The sequence below is a fragment of the Ochotona princeps genome, chromosome 7, assembly GCF_030435755.1.
Source record: "Ochotona princeps isolate mOchPri1 chromosome 7, mOchPri1.hap1, whole genome shotgun sequence".
Classification (NCBI taxonomy): Eukaryota; Metazoa; Chordata; class Mammalia; order Lagomorpha; family Ochotonidae; genus Ochotona; species Ochotona princeps.
In genome coordinates this window covers 81,294,383-81,313,969 of record NC_080838.1, presented here as the reverse complement: position 1 = coordinate 81,313,969, position 19,587 = coordinate 81,294,383, and the positions used below count along the sequence as shown (strand labels likewise).

General features: G+C 44.9%; 1 protein-coding gene across 1 annotated transcript; it reads right to left on the bottom strand.

Moving 5' to 3' along the window:
* Positions 1-562: 562 nt before the first annotated feature.
* On the bottom strand, positions 563-16,921 carry NMU (neuromedin U). Its single transcript, XM_058666736.1, has 9 exons — positions 16,867-16,921; positions 11,288-11,335; positions 9,204-9,263; positions 8,671-8,700; positions 8,529-8,579; positions 7,000-7,074; positions 3,413-3,466; positions 2,144-2,183; positions 563-1,040 (listed from the first exon to the last, which is right to left on the bottom strand). Exons 2-8 carry the CDS (start codon positions 11,303-11,305, stop codon positions 2,148-2,150), a joined length of 324 nt encoding a protein of 107 aa, XP_058522719.1. The 5' UTR covers positions 11,306-11,335; positions 16,867-16,921; the 3' UTR covers positions 563-1,040; positions 2,144-2,147.
* Positions 16,922-19,587: the final 2,666 nt, after the last annotated feature.

Here is a 19,587-nt window from a genome sequence, read left to right as displayed (position 1 = left end):
CACCTGAGGGACTTCTTGTAAAACTGAAGCACATCCATGTTTCTCTTCCAGGAAGCTTCTTTCCTTTCTGGTCATGGGCAGCAGTGGTTGCATTTCAAATGTTGTAGAGGGACACCAGAGTTTAAGACAAACTCGGTAATATGAGTTGATAGAACAAGTGAAAGGCCTGTTACATTTGTAGCAATCAAAAAACCATGTCAGAATTACATAATTTCACAACTTGCTTACTGGACTATTGGCAGCTCAAATCCAAATCCTTAATTGGCATATATTCAGTTGTTGTTCACACTCTAATATTGTTACCAATTGGGGATTCTCCTATTTACAAATGCTGGTGATTTTGTGACAGATAAAATCGAAATAGGACTAATTAAATAAACAAAAATAGCTCATTGAACTTCAATTCCATGATTCACTTTTTTAAAAAAGATTTATTTATTTAGCTTACAGGCAGAGTTACAGGGCAGAGAGGGAGGGAGACAGAGAAAAAGATATCCCACATTCCAGCTCACTCCTCAAATGGCCTCAGTGGCTACAGCTGGGCAGGAGGCTGTAGCCAGGATCCAGGAGCTGCTTTCGGCTTTCCTGTGTAGGTGCAGGGGCTCTGCCACTTGGGCCATCTAGTGCTGATTTCCTAGGCCCATTAATAGGGAGTCGGATTGAAAGCTGAGCAGCCAGGACTCCAGCCAGTGCCCACCTGGGCGGTGGCTCAACATGCCTTGCCAATTATGAGAAACTAATAAAAATGTCAAAAACGAGTGTGTGCCAATATTGTCAAAAGCTACAGAGACCTAAGGAGCATTGTTTACAACTTTATTTCACTTTATTATTACCACACAGAGGAAAAAATATTCTAAGATGCTTTTCTATTTTCACCAAATGGAACATTTACAACCTCAACCAATTTTTACTGAGAACATTTACAAGACAAAAATTGTCAACAAAATCAACTTAGCAAAGGTCGATTTGGGGGAAAGAAAACAAACATTACTGCTTGTTGTATTCCATAACACTGCCACTATGAAAAATGACTTGGCATTCTTTCTGTGAAAGAAAAAACATTGAATTAGACTCAAGCACAGATGAGTATGTGAATATGTATATGCAGTTTGTATATAAACATTTCTGCACATAATTGTTACAGCATCACATATATATTTAAAGATGTATTTATTTCTATTGAAGGGCAGATTTACAGAGGAGAGACAGAAAGATCTTCCATCTGCTGGTTCACTCCCCAAGCAGCCAACGGAACCAGGAGCTTCTTCCAGGTCTCCCATGCGGGGGCAGGGTCCCAAGACTTTGGGCTGTACTCTACTGCTTGCGCAGGTCACAAGCAGGGAGCTGGATGGGAAGTGGAGCATCTGGGACATGAACCAGCACCCATATGAGATCCTGGTGCTTGCAAGACAAATATTTAGCCTCTGACCCAACACACTGGGCCCTCCACTCTATACATTTAAGGTTTGAGAGAAAATCAATAAAATATAAAAATTAATCTGTTCAATGTAAAAATAGAAATTTAGGATTACATAGTAGACTGGCCTCTTATTTCCATGCTATAAGCCTACTAATCTGTATTTCAGTTTGATTTCAAAATGTATAGTCTGATAAGACAATAGAATAAACATGCGTACCAGATGTGGGGGGTCAGCCCACAGCTACTGGCTCTGGAGTTTCTGCTGGGTCCCCAGCACTGAGCTGGAAGTTGAGGGCACCAGAGTAGACATCAGGCTGTCAGATCTCTCCATAGTGAGTCCTCTAGAAGCTGGGTAAGCCACACACTTTTTATGACTTATGTGGCAGACAGGCTCCTTCAGTCTGCCTGATGAAGACGGACGCAATTGCTCCTCAAGCCTCAGTCCCCAATCTGCCACTTGCACAGTGAGTGACCACAGAACCACTGTCTTGGACTCAGCTGTGATGAGACCTACTGGGACTAACTCTGATTAATACTAATGGGTAAAGTGAACCTGGGAGTCCTGGGGTATTCCCATCCATCACCGCATTAGTCACTCCAAAATGATAATACGAAGAAATGTGACTAGGGTCACGCCACCAAAATCAAGTGGTACAAATACACTCAGGGATCTCCAGACTGAGTGGAACTGTGAGGCATGCACTATTTTTATTCAACACGTACCATTTTAAACGAGACCCGTGGACCTCCTTCCATTGCGTGGCTGAAAAACAATAAACAAGAAATAAATCAGTGAAATGAGGATAGAGTTGGTATTTCTAGGGAGCTGCTTCTCTTACATGCATCGAAGTTGCTTTTGTTTTTAACAAGCTTGCTTGGGTTCCACAGCCAGAAGTTCAGCTGTGTAAGTCTGAGGGGGGGCCCTAAACCTTGTGTTTTGTTCCTGAGGGTCACATAACTTACATACTATCTGGTTTTGCTTAGTTGCTTGAAGGCACCAGGACTTTAAGACAAATGCTCTCAATTTTAATTGACTAAGAATCCAAATTAGCTTCCTGGAATCAGGGTGTTAAGGATTACTTTTTTCTCTCTTTCTCTTTTTGCCCTACATTTAGTTCCTATATCCACTCCATTCTCTAATTTGCCTTTCAAATTATCTTCCAGACCACCTTTGTGCTGTATGTCCCCTCCCCTGTTGCTTTACAGTGAGATTTCTCAGTTCACTGTCTCGTCAGTCAGTTTCTGATGGTGTGGGGGATGCGCCGTGCTTCTCCCTTTCTCGGTGAGGGTTCAGGTGGGAACCAGAGGCTGCAGCCTGAAGGGCTGAAGGTCTCACGGGACTTGGTACTTCGTCCTTTGCTTGGCTGCACGCTCAGGGAACGTGGGGCTGGAATCCCAGCTGCTGCTACAATGCCCGCCCTTAGTACCTGGCTCAGCTCCTGGTAGAAGTCCAATACATAGTTGTTAAAATGTCTGGGAATGTATTTAAACTGGAAATATTATTGAAAGCACAGTTGCTTAGAAAGAAACTCATGTTTCAGAGACAGTTTCGATATATGAATGAGAAATGCAGCCCCAACGTCTGGACAGCTCACAGACTGTGCTGGAGCTAACGCCGTCATGTCTGTGAGAGTAGACACAGCTATTCCAACCCACCGAATCACATGTTTAGTAAATGATTCTTTGGAACTTGCGAGAGGATGCCTGTTAAGGACATTTTATCCTGATGGGTGAAAAGTCATGGAATTAAACCATCAAGGAGGTGAATGCCACTTGGGGTGCTTGCAAACAGGGGGAGTTGACACAGAAACGACTGCGAATGTTGCAGTATTGAAGTCATAAGGTGCTAACAGAAGTTAACGTTAAGAGTGTAACGCCTGATAACAAATATCAGTAAACTTCAAAACCTAGGCGCCAATGAAATGCATGCACAGAAAAAGCATTTCCCCCATTTGGATAATGATTGGCTAAAAATAAACAGTACGTGCATACCCGGAATAAGAAGAATCCTCGACTTCGGGTCATGACAGGACTTTGCAATTCTTCCTGGAAAGGAAAATGAGGGCATTAGGAATTACATATAGCTGAATAAGGGCGATTCTTCCTGGGCCATGACCAGAGAGAGAGGGAGCCAATGGCTGGGCTTGTAATTTACACCAAAGGAGACTCTGTACATGCATACAGCAGAGAATCTTCTACAATTAGCTGTGCCCTCAGAATACTGCATTTAAAAATAGCTTCTGTGGCCACATGACAAAGGGGCAGGCACTGTGGGCCAGTGGGTTAAGCCATTGCTTGTGATGGTTTGCGTTCTGGCTGCTTCATTTCTGATCAGCTCCTTGCTAATGTGCCTGGGAAAGCAGTGGGAGATGGCTCGAGTCCCTGGGCTCCTGCTAACCCTGGGAAAGTCAGCATGGCGCTTCTGGCTCCTGGCTTTAGCCTGTTCTACACCTGGTCGTTGTGGCATTTGGGGAGTGAGCCAGCGTGGGAAAGATCTCTCTTCTCTATTGCTCTGCCTTTCAAATAAATAAATGAATCTTTTTTACAACAGAATTTCATTGGATACAATATTCTCAACACTAAGCAGAAAGAGAAATGACAAACACTTCATAATTAGCTTTACTTAGAAATCTTCTTTTAGCATTTTTTAGAATAAAATAATTTCTTTAAAACATATATTGTACATGAGTAGGAGAAATATAGATGATCCATAATTAAAAGCTAATGTACAAAATTTCTGTAGAAATGATGGTAGAAATTATGCACAACTTTAAAAAGCTGTTTATCCAATAATACTTTAGAGTTTTCTTGATACAATTAAGTATACAAAAGAGTAATGGAAAAAAACCAACAAATTGAACACATCAACGATTGATAAAGGTCATACTTTGTAGTGTTTCTTCTTTAAACATTTAACTTTCAATTTCATAGGAAAATATTTAACATTTTATGATTTCCATAAAATTGGTTCTGTGGCTTCTTGTTTTTGTGGAAAATTATCTGTCCCAGAACATTACCAGGGTGGGAATCTAGGGACTTTATCCATCAAGGCCTTCTAAGAGATGCCCTTGATATCTGTGTAAATCTAGGAATTCTTGATTTCCCATAAACTGATCATAAGCTCTCAATATTTTGACTTACAATTATAATTTTTCAAGTTTCTTAGGATAGAAAGATTCATTTTTAAAATGTACATAAGAGACAATCTGTATGCCTATGGAAGAAAATTCCCTATGTGTATTAGAAGACAAAAAGAAGTAGAATGTTCTGCAGGACAGGTATTTTTAGGGTCTTATCCCTGGAGGGCGAGCAGCATACGTGAGAATTATGGAGGGAATTTTTAAAGATGTGCAGATAAAAGGGGAACCATAGTTTACAACCAGAATTCAGGAAAAAGGATATTGGAAACTCACTTTCTTCAAGAATTCACAATGTTTGACTCTCCGAAACCTGTTTTAAAATTAGGTGGCTTGGCCCAGCAAAGCCGACACTGCTGCGACTGCTTTTGCATTCACAGCTCACATACTTCGCTTTTGTCGGTCCCCAGGAAAATCGATTTGCTGCAAAATACTCGCAGGAGTCACGCCTGTGCGGGACACACTAAGCTGGGGTTTGTGTGTTCGGCTAATTGTCTGGAATCTCAGGAGCTCTCATTCCAAGCAGACAGCTCCAACTCGGATCTAAACTGGTCACACAGTGTGTGAGTGTGGGTAGTATTGCTCACCACCCTGAAATCCTGTGAGCTAACTAGTCACTGTTGGCATAGTTGAAGAAACAGGGTATTGGACTTGAAACTTTTCTATTCGTAAATCAGAAAGTAAAGGCTAATTCAAAAGCAGCATCTTGTTAGACTCTTCCGGAAAGTTGGACGGCAACTGATTTTTTTAAAAATTCTGGAAATTCTACCCTTTTAAAGGGGTTACAACATTTGCTCTCACATTTCTCTTTGAAGTTGGCAGCAGATACTGTCTGATGAAAGCTTAGTGTAAGAATGTGAAGAATTTACAGGAAAGTGCAACCATAAAAATAAGTGAAGGCTTTCATTCATGTAAACTATTCATTTAAAAAATATTTCAAGGCTTTTATACAGCATTTCTAGGAGTACTAAAACAAATGTGCTACTGAAATTAAGCAAAATTCAGCGTTTACTAACAAAATATATACTTGAACAATAAAGCATGAAGTTTAAACCACGAAGGGAATTCATATAGTGAAAAAGGTATTTGCTCAAACCAGAAGTCAGAAGACCATGTTATAATCTTTCTCATTAGTGTGATCTAAGGGAATTCCTTCAAGTATTTGGGGTTTTCGTGTCTGTTCCTAAACTGTGGTAACAATGCTATCTTAGAATGAACTGAGTTTCCAAAGGAGTCAAGTAGGATTTTGTGACTAAATAGTGTCTGTTACCACAATGTCAGATACTACTTAAAAATAATATCTAGAAGATCTCAACATGGCAGGGGCTAGGAGTCCTCCTTAAAGGCATGTTTTTTCTTTTTTCTGTTTTTTTCTAGAAAGGCAATGAGAGGAAGATGGAGAGAGGGTCTTCTATCCACTGTTTACTCCCCACGTGCTGTGACGCTCAGGGCGGAACAGCCACAGCCAGCAGCCGACGACTCACTCTGGGGCTGCTGCACAGGGACAGGACCCTTGCTTCCCACAGGAAGCCAGCATGCAGAACTGAGCTGACTGTACCCAGCATTCTGATTGAGGATGTGGGCACCCAAGCGCCACCTGACCCACAGCTCCAAATGGAGGCTTCTCCAGTGACAACCCAAATTCCACAGCCTGGCAGTTGAGAGGCAGGCTAGGATGCCACTTTCTCACATTGGAGTGCCAGGGCTTGGGCGGGTCATGGCTTCAGCTCCCTAAGCCATCTGCTTGCAGGTGAGGGCTCAAGGCCTCATGCAGCTGCCATCCCTCAGAATGGGAGACTCAGATGGAGCTCTGGGTTCCCGTCTTCCATCTGACCCAGCCCAGGCTATTGCGGGCATTGGGGGAGTTCCCCAGAAGATGGGTGAGCCTTTTGTCTCTGTATGCCTTCCAAATAAAAAAAAAAAAATAAGCAAATTTTAAAAATGGTAAATGACGTGCTAACTCAGTTATAGTCACCTGACATGTAACGACTGGCTTGAGGCCACAGCTTTATGAATTCTAGGGGGAAAAAATCACATTTCCTTCCCAATGTGTATATTTCACAAGCCTCACTTTAGCAGCATTTTCACACGCGATCCAGCTAGAATCAGAGGGCCAGCAAGCAGTGCCTAGCTCTTCTGTGGAGAGACACCCTGCGGAGCCCGCCCTCAACCAAGAATGGGTTCCTCATGGCAGGGCCTTGGGACACAAGCACCCAACTTCCTCCAGTGTCCACAGCACAAGTTAGAAAGGGCAGGAGGCAGGGGCTGGGGTGGGATGAACACTCATGCCCATCCAAAGGCGTGGACATCCCAGGCTGTGGTCCCCACTACTCTGACCGTGGCCAGCTAAGCTTACCCCAAGTGAGGACACCTGCTCTCTGCCCCACTCCCAGGGTTGGCCCAGACAGCAGCAAAGTGCGCATGTGAGCCGGAGGTACATACGTGCACGGAGAACCTCTTCATTCTTCTGTCATGCAGGTGAGGGAGGAGCTGCAGCAACGGGTGCACGACGGAGGGCTGGGAGGACATGAACACACCTGCTGAGCCCACGGGCCATTTCACACTGGCCACAGAGATGCTGCCCACCTGCTTTGCTTTCCACCCACCACACTTCCCTCAGATCAAAACACAAAAACAAACAAACAAACCCCCCCCAGGGTGTTAACTGCAGCAGCCCTGGCCCAGCACCTCCAGGAACCGTGGAAGACATGCCACAAGATGGGGGACACTTTGGTGGCTTCCTAATGGCGTGGGACAAGAGTGTGGGGAGGTTTAGGGGGTGGTTTCGTCATTGCTTTCTTTCAAAATGATTTGGGCCATATGAAAGCAAGTCTGAGTTCATCTCTTTCATCATGAATCTGTTGGCAAGAGAAGCACAAATTGAACCAGGCATCGCCCTTCAGGACTTGTAGCTCCACTCAGCTGCATCCAAGGGTTGGAGAAAAGTGGGCCAAGGAGATATTTCGCATTTTCCATGATCATTTTCAAGACCCTAATGTTTAAAGTGGACACAAGCGGAACAAAGCCACAAGGGACATGAAAACGACGATGTCTTATTGATGGTGAAAATGCGACCAAAGGTCCATTTTCTGGAAATTCAAAGATGCCAAGCAGAAGGAAGGGATAGCACGTTGAGACAGGTGGCGAACAGATATGGCTGTGGTGCATTTTTTGTTTGTTTTTTAATGGTACAAATTGAACTGAACCTTCTCACAAACAGTAAATTCACTTCTTGGGTGAACTGCTTTGAGCCCTGTAACTCTCACCCAAGCCAACTGGGGTGAAGCCAAGATAACCTAACTTTCAACTTCGCCGATCTAAGAATGTTTCATGTCTGTGCTGGTGAATTACAAGTTTAGAATACCATAGTCAAACAATGACTGTGTCTAGGTTGGTTCGGTCGCACACAGAAAAACTACCTCTAAAGCCACAAAGTTTTGGACTAAATGAAATTCAAATTTGGGGGCTGTGGCTAATTTAGAATTAATTCTCACACTGAATAGCTGCTTCCTTAAAAAGAGATCTTAGCATAGAGGAAGATATTTCTAGTTACAAGCGTCTTTCAAAATAATTCTGATGCTTTCAGATAAAACTGTTTTCCCTTGTGTGAACTGCCAATGTTGAAATCATATGTTTTACTTATTTATTTGTCTTTTCCTAGCGAGTTCCATGACAGAATTTCTTTCCAGATTTTCAATTTTCTTTGTTGCTGTATTTCTAGTACCTAGAATTGTGCCTGGTACAAAGTAGTCAATAATTTTTGGGCAAATGAATGAATGACTGACTGAATGTTCATGTAGTCACTGGCATACACAATAAACTGAATGTATAATAAATGTGGAATTTCATTTATTCACCCAGAAATACACGTTTTAAGGTAAAAAAAAAAAACTTAAATTTAGGTCTAGTTTTATTCAACTGTAGAAATGGGTGTTTTCTTTTAGACAAAAAGAAGTAGTTTTACAACTTACCACAACATTTGAATTGCCCAAATTTTGTGTCTTCGAATAATGAAATAAAAACTGTTTTTAAAAAAAGCAAGAGTTTTACTAGAAAATATTAGTGGATTCCTTTATGCATTTTAAAAGTATATAATTATGAAAATTTCCTTACCCTTTTGGTATTATCTTTTTCATCTTGTTCCTATTGAAGGGACATGCATATGTCATTTTATATGTATATGTATATGTAACATAATAGCATTTATATTAAAAATCACACAATTAAAACCAAATAACACATTACATATAAAAGAGTGAAATTAAGCATGCACATTGGGGTGCAGTGAGTAAATCCACACCCTTTCCCCCAGTTGGGACACCGTATTCCCCATCAGAGTGCCTGGTTCAAGTTCCAGCTCCTCCACTCCTGATCCAGCTTCCTGCCAACACTTCCACACACCAACAGTTGATGATCCAAATACCTGGCTTCCTGACACCTCCACGGGTGACTGGGATGGAGTGCATGGCTCCCGCCTCTGGCCTGGCCTAGCCCTGGCCTAGCCCTAGCAGATGCGTGGGGAATAAACCAGTAGAGGAAAGATTCTCCTTTTATTCTTTCTCTCTCCTAGTGCTTCTTGGCATGCTCCCAAAATTGGGCGTATTTTCTTGCAGCAGAATTTCTACAAAGCACGGTTTCCGCCTTACCTGAGGCCTCGGTGGCATTGCCATGAGCATGAAGCAAAGCTCCTTCAGGGCACTGGAGACCTGGAGGGAGGAGGAGGACACACATGCTCTGCCTTTGCCATGCTTTGCACGAAGATCACCTGTGCCGTGCTAGGATCCTGCACTGAGCTACCTATGACCCCAAACCACCTTATTCGCAGATCACACAGACTGTTGGAATCCCTTGATATTTTTCTTATAACAAAAACTTACCTGCCAAACCTTCCTCCTAACCAGGAAAAAAAACCCCACAGGAAACAAAAAACAGGTATATGCTATGCTCACTAAATGCACTCTTGGAGGTGCCCACTGTAGCCCAGATACACCGGGCTTGCACCTGCTAAGACATCCCCGAATTCCCCAACAGAAAGTACCCATCATGGGGCCATGCCAGGATGAGCCTTCCCAGCTTGCAACAAAGTCGGAGTCTACATGCCATAGCATGGAGCTGCCCTCAATCTTAGAAATGGTTGACTTGAAAAATCCTGCTGTGGCTTGCACACAATGGGCCGTGGAGGGGAAGCAGCTGTGCCCGGCACACCTCGCCCAGATACTGCCCTCTGAGCTTGCTGATGTGGCACAGCCCTGGGCTCCAAGGGAGGGTGGGGTTCTTGGAGCTCAACAGCCTGCCGGGCATGGCCAGGACAAGCTGGGGCAAAGCCCGCTCTGCACAGAGCTCAGTGTGGTGCTATTGAGAGCACCAGTCACTTCATACATGCACTCGGGGTGTGCTGGAGGCCTGCAACAGCAGCTAACAGCATGGGCAACTTCTGACTGCACAGCAGGGCCCAAACACTGTTCCTCTTTCTTGCTGTGTTGCCATGGGCTGGTTATCTAACCTCTCTGAACTTGAGCAGCTTCAGCCCATTAGTCAGGGGTGATTTCATGGTAGTGAGTTCTTGGAAGGATTCCAACAGGTGAAGTACCAGGGCTTGGTTTATAGCTGCACTTGCTCTTCATTTAGAAGCTTCAGGAAAAACCGCCCATCTCTTCCTTTGAAAAGCAAGGGACGCCTCTCACAGCTGTGGTTAGCTACGCGAGAGCCGGGACACCTGTTCTCTGTGTGCTCTTCCTATAGTCAGACATGTTTGTTCTCTCATTTGCTGGCCTGGCGTGTATATTGCTGGGATACTGGCTAAAAATATTGCATGGCTCTTGTTTGCACAGTGTTTGAATCCATACACATTTCCCAGGCATCATTCACCCTCTGCAAGGTGCAGGGACACCCTGCTCCTGTATGGAGGAAGTGAGGGACAGAGACTGTCACTTGTCCAGTGCCAGGATAGGCAGCTTATACCCAGCTCAGGAGCTCCCTCTTCAATCTGGGGCCGTTCCTGGATGAATAGCAACTTGGGCACCCTGGCGAGACTCCTCTCCTAGCTCTGAAAATCAGGTCCTGGAACCTCTTCTCTGGACAGGAGGAGGTGGTACTGGCCACGGAAGTGAGGCGCTAAGACTAGCTCTGCTCCATCTGCACTCAGAGACACAGCTGCAGGCACGCTTCCTTCCCTCTCCACATCTCGAGCTGGAGGAGCGAGAATCACACTCCTGGCCTCTCTCTTCTCAGAGTCAGCACTCCAGCCCCGTGGCTGAGGACCTGACTCCTGGGACAGGGCGCCGGCTCACTGCCGAGACCAGCAGACAAGTCCTGGGGAACACTTTTGGCAAACATACTGGGCATCAGATCTGGAGACAATGTTGACAAGGTCTATGGAAGCTGGCTCTTGAAAGGGGGACAGCATACCCAGCCACCAAAACCCACAACAGGCAGAACAGCTTTAATTTAACAGAGTTTGATTTTGGCATTCATATTTTAGTTTGGCATTCCATGATCTCCAAAACAGTGTATTATCTTAAGAATCTGTTTTGTTCTGAGATGAGAGCTACAGCATTTCAGCGCACAAGCCCCTGGTGCTGACTACCACCTGCAGGTGTGTCACAGGGCCTCCAGTGTTGACGTGTTTCCATGACTTCACAAAGACCCAAGAGAGCCGTGGTGAATGTCAGTGCCTCACCACTGCCTGCATCATTACAAAATGCCCACTCCCCCACCCCCACGGAATTACCTGAGCCTGGGAGTTCATGGACAGAAAAGGTGAACAAGCTGCATCCACCTGCAGGAAAACAACAAGGTCAGGTACATCTGGGAAGCAAGAAACGCGGAGCAAAGCTCACCAGACCAAAGAAACCCTCGGCTCCAAAGTGGCTGAGGACAGAGGGGCCAGGGTCCTCTGTACGGACCAGGGTTCTTGGTTGACGCACTGATCTAATTTGCATCTTCATACCCACACTCCTGGCAGGGATCACTTGACTTAACAGGATGATATCTATCTCAAACTCCTTACTGCTTCCAAGTTCACTATGTCCAAAAAATACATGAGTCTGGTTTAGGGACTGACCAAGGCCTCTAGAGCTTACAGAAAACCTTGTACCCATGTCTCCCTCCTTTTTCTTCCCCAAAACTTGCCATCTTCCCTGCATGTCACAACACTGGGGGGATAGTTCTGTTCCCACTTGTACCTCCATGGCTTTTCTTCCAGACACAAATGGAACCCTGGATCCAAGGACACACACACACACGCACGCATGCATGCACTCACACTCACATACAGTAACACTGGCATTCTATTTCAGGGTGCCACTTCGAGTCTCGGCTGCTCCACCTCTGCTCCTGCTCCTTGCTAAGGCATCTGGGAGGTAACAGCCAATGAATTGAGTGCAGGGGCCCCTGCACCAAGGTTGGGGAGGGGGATGCAGGTGAGCTCCTGGGTTCAACCTGGCCCAAACCTGGCTGTGGCAGCCATCTGGGAGGTAAACCAGTGGGTAGAAGATCTCTCTGTCTCCCTCTCATATAGTAATTCTGCCTTCCAAACAATAAAAACACTGGCAGAAAAATTAACTATATATTCTTAACATATTAATTCCCCTAACTATCTCTTGGCATCAATGAGCTTACAGTGCTTTCACAACTCTATACTTCCAGCATTATCATCCAGAAGACTTTTATCTTCCAAATATTTCCCACAGAAACATAGATGGTTGCAGTGTTGCATCCGTACGCTCATACGGATTGCCTAATCCCTCTGGTTTGTGTGTTCCTACCAAGCATAGACTCTAGACCATGTCTTGCTGTACGTGTTTAAGTAGAGCCTCTGCCCTTCTCCTTGTGTGTCTCATTGCTGGTGGTCCAGCTATAAAACCTGCTCTCCCTGGTTCACACTTCATTATCATGACTGCTTCTTTTGTTTATTACTTGTTTATTCACACTTCCATTTCTGTCTCCCATTCTACTCGCCCCTAAACAGCTCTCCCAGCATATTTGGGTGTATCCCACATGTCCACACCCTCTTGTACATACTACGTTGCATACTGTGTGTATATGTACATGTCTACGCCATCGCCTTGCGTTCTCACTGCATACCCTGCGTTGCTGCCTAGCTTTGTGGTTGGGTAAATATCCAGCAGGTGGCTTCTAACCCAAGTGGGGTAGTCAATTGTGTTCCCCACACACACTGCCCATGCGCTGCCCAGAGATGGATGGCAAGTTCTCGCCTAGTGTTTCCACTGCACAATAAACCCTTTTGCCAATCTCCTTGCATGACCATCCTGTCCTTGGTTCATGGCCCTGCTGGATATTATTTCTGGGCTCTTCATCCAGAACAGGGGCATTGAGGTCACTCCCCAGATGGCTCCTCGCCTGGACAGCCTCACCAACAGTGCAGGAGGGGCTGAGTCTCCCATATCCACTTGCCACAAGCTAGATTTCCATTCTCTGCCTGTCTAACAGGCATAAAGGGATTCTTCCTCATTCTCTACATTTTCGTTTTGTTGATACTAATGAATGTGAGTTTCTCTTTAGATGCCTGCTGGGATCTGGGGCCTCCTCCTTGCTCCCTGCCCTCCCCGCATACCCCAAACTGTTCTTATCCTTTGATTATTCTTGTTTTGTATTCTTTATCCACTAGATTTGATGGGTTTCTTTATCTTTTAAAAGATTTATTATTATTTTTTTTTTTGGAAAGGCAGATATACAGAGAGGAGGAGAATCAGAGAGGAAAAGCTTCTGTCCGCTGGCTCACTCCCCAAGTTGTCACAATGAAAAGAGCTGAGCTGATCTGAAACCAGGAGCCCAGAGCTTGCTCCAGGTCTCCCACGTGTGTGCAGGGTCCCAAGGCTTTGGGCCGTCCTCAGCTGCTTTGCCAGGCCACAGATAGGGAACTGGATGGGAAAAGGGGCTGCCAGGACAAGAACCGGAGTCCATATGGGACCCTGGTGCATGCAAGGCAAGGATTTTAGCTACTAGGCTACCATGCTGGGCCCTTGACAGGATTTCTTAGAGAGTGGGTAAAGGCAATCCTTTCAGAAGCACTTACCTTTTTGTAGAGACTTTCACTGGAAGAAGTCTATACTCCTAATTTAATCCATTATGTTTTCAGCCTTACGGTTTATATCGAATTGGTTTTTAAAGTCTTCCCTGTTTCTGACACACAAAGATATTACCCTACATTACCTTTATTAACCTTATACTTTACCATTTATATAATTAAGAGTTTCACCTGTCTGGATCTCCTCTGTGTGTAGGGTGCTCATTTCATTACGCTCCATATATTGAGTCGATCTTTCAACCCTCAGCCGGCAGTACCAATACCCCATATGGGCACTGGTTTGAGTACCAGCTGCTCCACCTCCCTCCAGCTCCCTGATAATATGCCTGGGAAAGCAGCAGAAGATGGCCCAAGAGCTCAGACCCCTGCACATACATGGAATACCGAGAAGAAACTCCTGGCTCCTGGCTTCAAACCAGCCCAGTTCTGGCCAGGGCAGTGATTTAGGGAGTGAAACAGTGGGTGAAAGACCCCTGTCTCCCCTTCTCTCTCTGTAATTCTGCCTTTCCAATAAAAGCAGATAAATCTTTTTTAAAGGACCTTGTTCTTTTTGTCCTTTGGGTTTGAGCATTACTTTAACTGTACACTAGGTTTGTGTGTGTGCACTCTCCTGAGACTGCAGTCCTTCGGGCACCCAGACTGGAGCTAAAGACGGGTTATTCTAGATGCTCTGTGGGTGTAAGAGTAAGAGGTGAAAGCTCAGGAGACAAGGGCTCCAGTACAGAGGACGCCGTGGAACAGTGGTGAGTCCTGGGGGACCCTGGAAGCTGCGAGGATGAGAGAGCTCAGGGCGTCTCGGGACTGATGCACAGAGGCTTGCCATGAGAAACTTGAAGTCTATGCTACCTGGGGCTGCTGAATGTAGCAATGGCGGCTGCGTGCCTCAGCTCCGGCCTCTGTACACGGATTCACTTGCCTGTCCTTGTGCAACAACCGAACTGTCTTATAATTACAATTTTATAGTTGTCTTGACATTAAGTGTGGCAGGTTTCCATTCTCTGTTTATTTGAAAGGAAGAGTTAGGGACCAGGGTGTTGGTTCAGTTTCCTAATCCTCCACCCCTAAGTGCCAGCATCCCATATCAGTGCCAGTTAGTGTCCCGGCTGCTCCACTTCTCACCCAGCTCCCTGCTTGTGTCCTGGGAAAGCAGTCAAGGGTGGCCCAACACCTTGGGACCCTCATGGGAGATCTGAAAGACGCTCCTGGCTCCTGGCTTAGGATTGGCTCAGGTCTGGCTGCTGCTGCCATTTGGTGAGCGAACCAGTGGGTGGAAGATCTCTCTCTTTATCTCCGTCTTTCTGTAAATCTGCCTTTCCAATATAACTAAATAAATCTTAAAAAAATTAAGGAATGACAGAGTGAGAGAAAGAGAGAGAGAGGGCTTCCATATGTTGGCTTACTCATTCATACAAATGGCTGCAAAGAGCAGGGTGAGCCTGGAATTCTCTCCACATCTTCCACATGTGAGGCACAGGTCCATGTACTTGGGTCATCTGCTGCTGCTTTCCCGGGTACACTAGCAGGCAGCTGGATCAACAGTGGGGCACCTGGGACTCAAACTGGTATGCATGTAGGAGGCAGTGGCTTAACCTAATATACCATAATACCAACCTCCAAAGCACTTTTTTAAATCATTTTTTACATATCTTTTTGTTTATTGCTTGCTCAGTCTATTTCTTGTTTATCTTTCTTCTCTCCTCTGCTTCTTAAAACCAATACTGGAGAGCCCGGTGGTAGTCTAGGAGCTAAAATCCTCAGCTATCGCACGCCAGGGTCCCATATGGGCACTGGTTCTAATCCCAGCAGCCCCACTTCCCATCCAGCTCCCTCCTTGTGGCCTGGGAAAGCAGTCGAGGATGGCCCACAGCCTTGGGACCCTGCACCCATGTAGGAGGCCCGGAAGAAGTTCCAGGCTCTTGGCTTTGAATTGGCTCAGCTCAGGCTGATGGGGCTACTTCGGGAGTGATCCAGTGGATGGAAGGTCTTTCTGTCTTCTCTCCTCTTTGTAAATCTGGCTTTCCAATAAAAATAAATAAGTCTTTAAAAAAAAGAAAACAGTACTGGCAGCGTTTTTAAAATTTTTTGGAAGAAAAAAGTATACAATTTTGTTCACGTGAATTATTTTCCCATCTTTCTTTAAATTTTTTCCTGCTCTATTTTTTTATTCCATTTGTCTTTTAATTTCCCCTCATTTTTGCTAAATGCTTAGCTCATTTGTTTGTAAAATTTCCTCTTTGCTGTGACTTAATGTATGAAGCTGTGATTTTTCTCTACTTTGCGTTTTATTTAGCTGTAGGCTATAAATTGTGACTTAGAACATTTTCTCATTCAGTTCCAGGTATTTTTTCACTTTCGTTTTCACCTTAAAAAAAGATTTACTTATTCATATTTGAAAGACAGAGTTACAGAGAGAAGGAGAGACAACAGTGGGGAGAGAAGAGAGAGAGAAATATCTTCCATCTGCTATATTGTCAGTATGTGCTAATTATGGCTGTAGCTTTATCTTAAAATTATTATTATTTTTTAATTTGAAAGCAGAGAGATTGTGAAAGAGAGAAAGAGAGAGATGACATCTCTCATCTGCTAGTTCACTCCTCAAGTGCCTGAGGCAGCCACAAGCTCAGGAGTGTGGAACTCAACCCAGGTCTCCCATATGGATGGCAAGGACCCAGATTCTTGAGCCATCACCTGCTGCCTCCCAGATGTGCGCCATCAGGAGCCTGGAAGCCGAAAACAAGGCGAGGATGCAGGCGTCCCGAGCAATGTCTTAACCACTGTGCCCAATGCCCAGCCCAGCTGTATCTTCTTGTCCTGTTGTTCTACCAGCACAGAAGATCCCTATTTATCTGTTTCAAATGTCTGGTCATTTTGCTACATATTAACACCATAATTTCAATTTCCATTGCAGTTATATTTGCAGAATACCACATTTCCATCCTTTCATGTTTAGTGTTTGTTTGCTGTGTTAAGTGTGACTCTCACAGACAATACATTTTCAGATCTCAAAAGAAAATCCAATTTGAGAATCCCTATGTTTCAAGTCGTAGATTTTTGCACACTTATAGTTATTGTAATTACTGTTTTTGCCTTCTTACTTTACCATTTACTTCTTTATTTTCATTTTTCCTTCTGTTTCATTTAATAAACACAATTCTGAATATCATTATATCAGAATATTGGCAAAATCATAGTTGTTTCCAAAATTCAATTAAACTATTTTATTTTGCCATGATAACATAGGTGTGAGAATAATTCTTTACCTCATTCCACAGCTGCAGTTCTTGTTCAGGGTCTGATTCTTGAGATAATAGTGGAGCACCTAAAAATAAAGTTACATTGCCATGTTAGTTTCGCAGAGCTTCTTCTAAAGTTAAATGTCTAGACAGACTCCCTATTCAGATTTCACTTCCGATCTTCTCTGTATACCATTGTTGGTATACAGAGAATCAGATACCTTAGCATTCGATTCACAAGGAGACTTTACTGTGAAGCCAATAGGAATAACATTATAAGCACAGTATTTTCAACACCATCAATGAGTCCCAGAAACATTACATGAAATCAACCAAGCCAGATGGAAGACTGAACATTGTAAGATTTCATTTACTTGAAATATACGAAAAAAGAGCGAATCTATATGGTAGACTGGTGGCTGCCGGTGGCAGAGCCAGAGTGGAGACTAAAAACAGATGTGAGAGAATCCCTCAAGGGTAACGGAAATTTCCTAACATTATATTGCTATGATAGCTATATAAATGGCTAATTCTGCAAAAAAAAATATAGTGCTATATTGAACAGTATATAGATAAATTCATGATGTATAAAGTGTAAAATAGTAATACTTGTTTTTTTTTTTTTTAAATTTATTCATTTTATTACAGCCAGATATACACAGAGGAGGAGAGACAGAGAGGAAGATCTTCTGTCCGATGATTCACTCCCAAGTGAGCCGCAACGGGCCGGTGCTGCGCCGATCCGAAGCCGGGAACCTGGAACCTCTTCCGGGTCTCCCACATGGGTGCAGTGTCCCAGTGCATTGGGCCGTCCTCAACTGCTTTCCCAGGCCACAATCAGGGAGCTGGATGGGAAGTGGAGCTGCCGGGATTAGAACCGGCGTCCATATGGGATCCCGGGGCTTTCAAGGCGAGGACTTTTAGCCGCTAGGCCACGCCGCCGGGCCCAGTAATACTTGTTTTAAAGCATTACTGTTAGGGTCTTAATTATTGAATAAAAATGTCATCTACTTTATGTTCTCTAAAGCAATAGTGTCGCCACAGGTTTAATTTGCTGATTGTTACTGTGTAAGTTATAAGCTTTGTCTTCGTGTTTCCACGTTTTTACAAATATTGAATGTGATTAGCATTTATTTTCTTGCGGGTATACATTCAGTGACTAAATACAAAAGCCATCCATAGTAAAAGACTAAATTCCTTTGAGAGTTAAAAAATGAAATACTAATAAATAGGTTTAAGAGATTCAAAAAACAATAAGATAACAGCTATTAGAAAAGGTTGAAACATTTACTCGGGGATCACGCACTACACCAAACGTGTGTGTGTGTTTATCTGAAAGGCAGAGAGAGAGAGAAAAACACAATTTCTCATCTGCTTGTTCACTGTGGAGCCAGGCTGAAGGCACACCCCCAAATCTCAATCCATGTCTCCCCTGTGGGTGGCCAGAACCCAGTACTTTGGCTGCCACCTGCTGGCTGCCAGGATGTGCATTGGCAGGAAGCTGGCTCAGAAGTGCAGCACAGGCGAGACACATCAGGCCATCGGGCATGTAGGAGTCCCAAGCAGCAGCCCAACTTGCTGGGCCATCACCCCAACCCCTCTCCCACCTTACAGTCAGGTCATGCCTCGAGTCCGGCAAGCTTGGACCATTATTTCCAGTAAGTTCTAACAATGACAACAGTCACTGGTCTGCATTCTCTGTGGCACCAGGTATCCCCCTAAATTACAGGGATGCTGACTTACTGGATCTCCTTTCATGGGACACGATTCAAGGTGGGCAAACACACACATGTCCCAACACAAACATACCTTCCAAAGTGCCAGCTGTCTGAGGGGACACTTTCTGAGAAGACGCTGTTTTTAAGAAAGAATACAGCAGTGAAGAGTCCTGGGCCCCACAGCAGAGTGCCTGAGTTCAAGTCCCTGCTGAGGCTCCTGACTGCAGCTCCCTGAAGGGCAGTGATGGCGCCCCGGGGTGGAAGGCTGGGATTGCACTCCTGGTTCCCAGTTTCAGCCCCAGCACGGCCCTGGCTGTTGGTGGTGTTCGGAGGGCAAAGCCAAGGACAGGCACTCTTGCTTGCTTCTCTCTCTCTCTCTCTCTCTCTCTCTCTCTCTCTCTTTTCCTCTCAAATGTTAGAGAACCAGAGGACGAGTGGGAGGGAGCCAGAGGAAGAGGAGGGAGTGGGAGAAAGCAGGGGACAGCAGCAGCAGGACTTGGTTTCTCAGACATTCATGTGAGGCTCCACGTACTCCTTCTAACTGCGGCTGTGGCTGAAGGTGCTCTCCTGTTTAAAGGCTACAGCCAAGCTACCCTGGTATCCCCTGCCAGTAGGAGCTGAAGCTTGCACTGCTCGGGTCCTGGAGCCAGCAGCACGGCTTCTTGCCAACAACACCACTGACAACTAGCTCCCTTCCAAGTCCCAGGCTTGCACAGGGCCGCATGGAAATGATGGTCATGCTGCCGTTCCAAACACTTCCATAGAAGCCACAAAGGGGGTACTTACTGGATTTTGGTTCCCAGGTCTGCCTTCTGACTTCAGTTTCCTGCCAACGCAGACCCTGGGGGCAGTGATGGTGGCTCAAGCAACAGGGTCTGGCCATCCTGCCACCATGTCAGCAATCTGGATGGCGTGCTCAGTGCCTGCCTTCAGCCAGCCCGAAATGTGCAAGCTAGGCTAGCCCGTCTCTGCCTTTCTCTCCCTAGTGTCCTCTCTCTTAATTTATTTTTCAAGGAGTATTTTGTGACCT

Coding starts and splice junctions, on each gene's coding strand:
- NMU (XM_058666736.1), bottom strand. Junction 8,580..8,670: donor AAAAAGATAATACCAAAAGG/GTAAGGAAATTT, acceptor TTTTAAAAACAG/TTTTTATTTCATTATTCGAA. Junction 3,467..6,999: donor TGAAGAGGTTCTCCGTGCAC/GTATGTACCTCC, acceptor TTTCCTTTCCAG/GAAGAATTGCAAAGTCCTGT.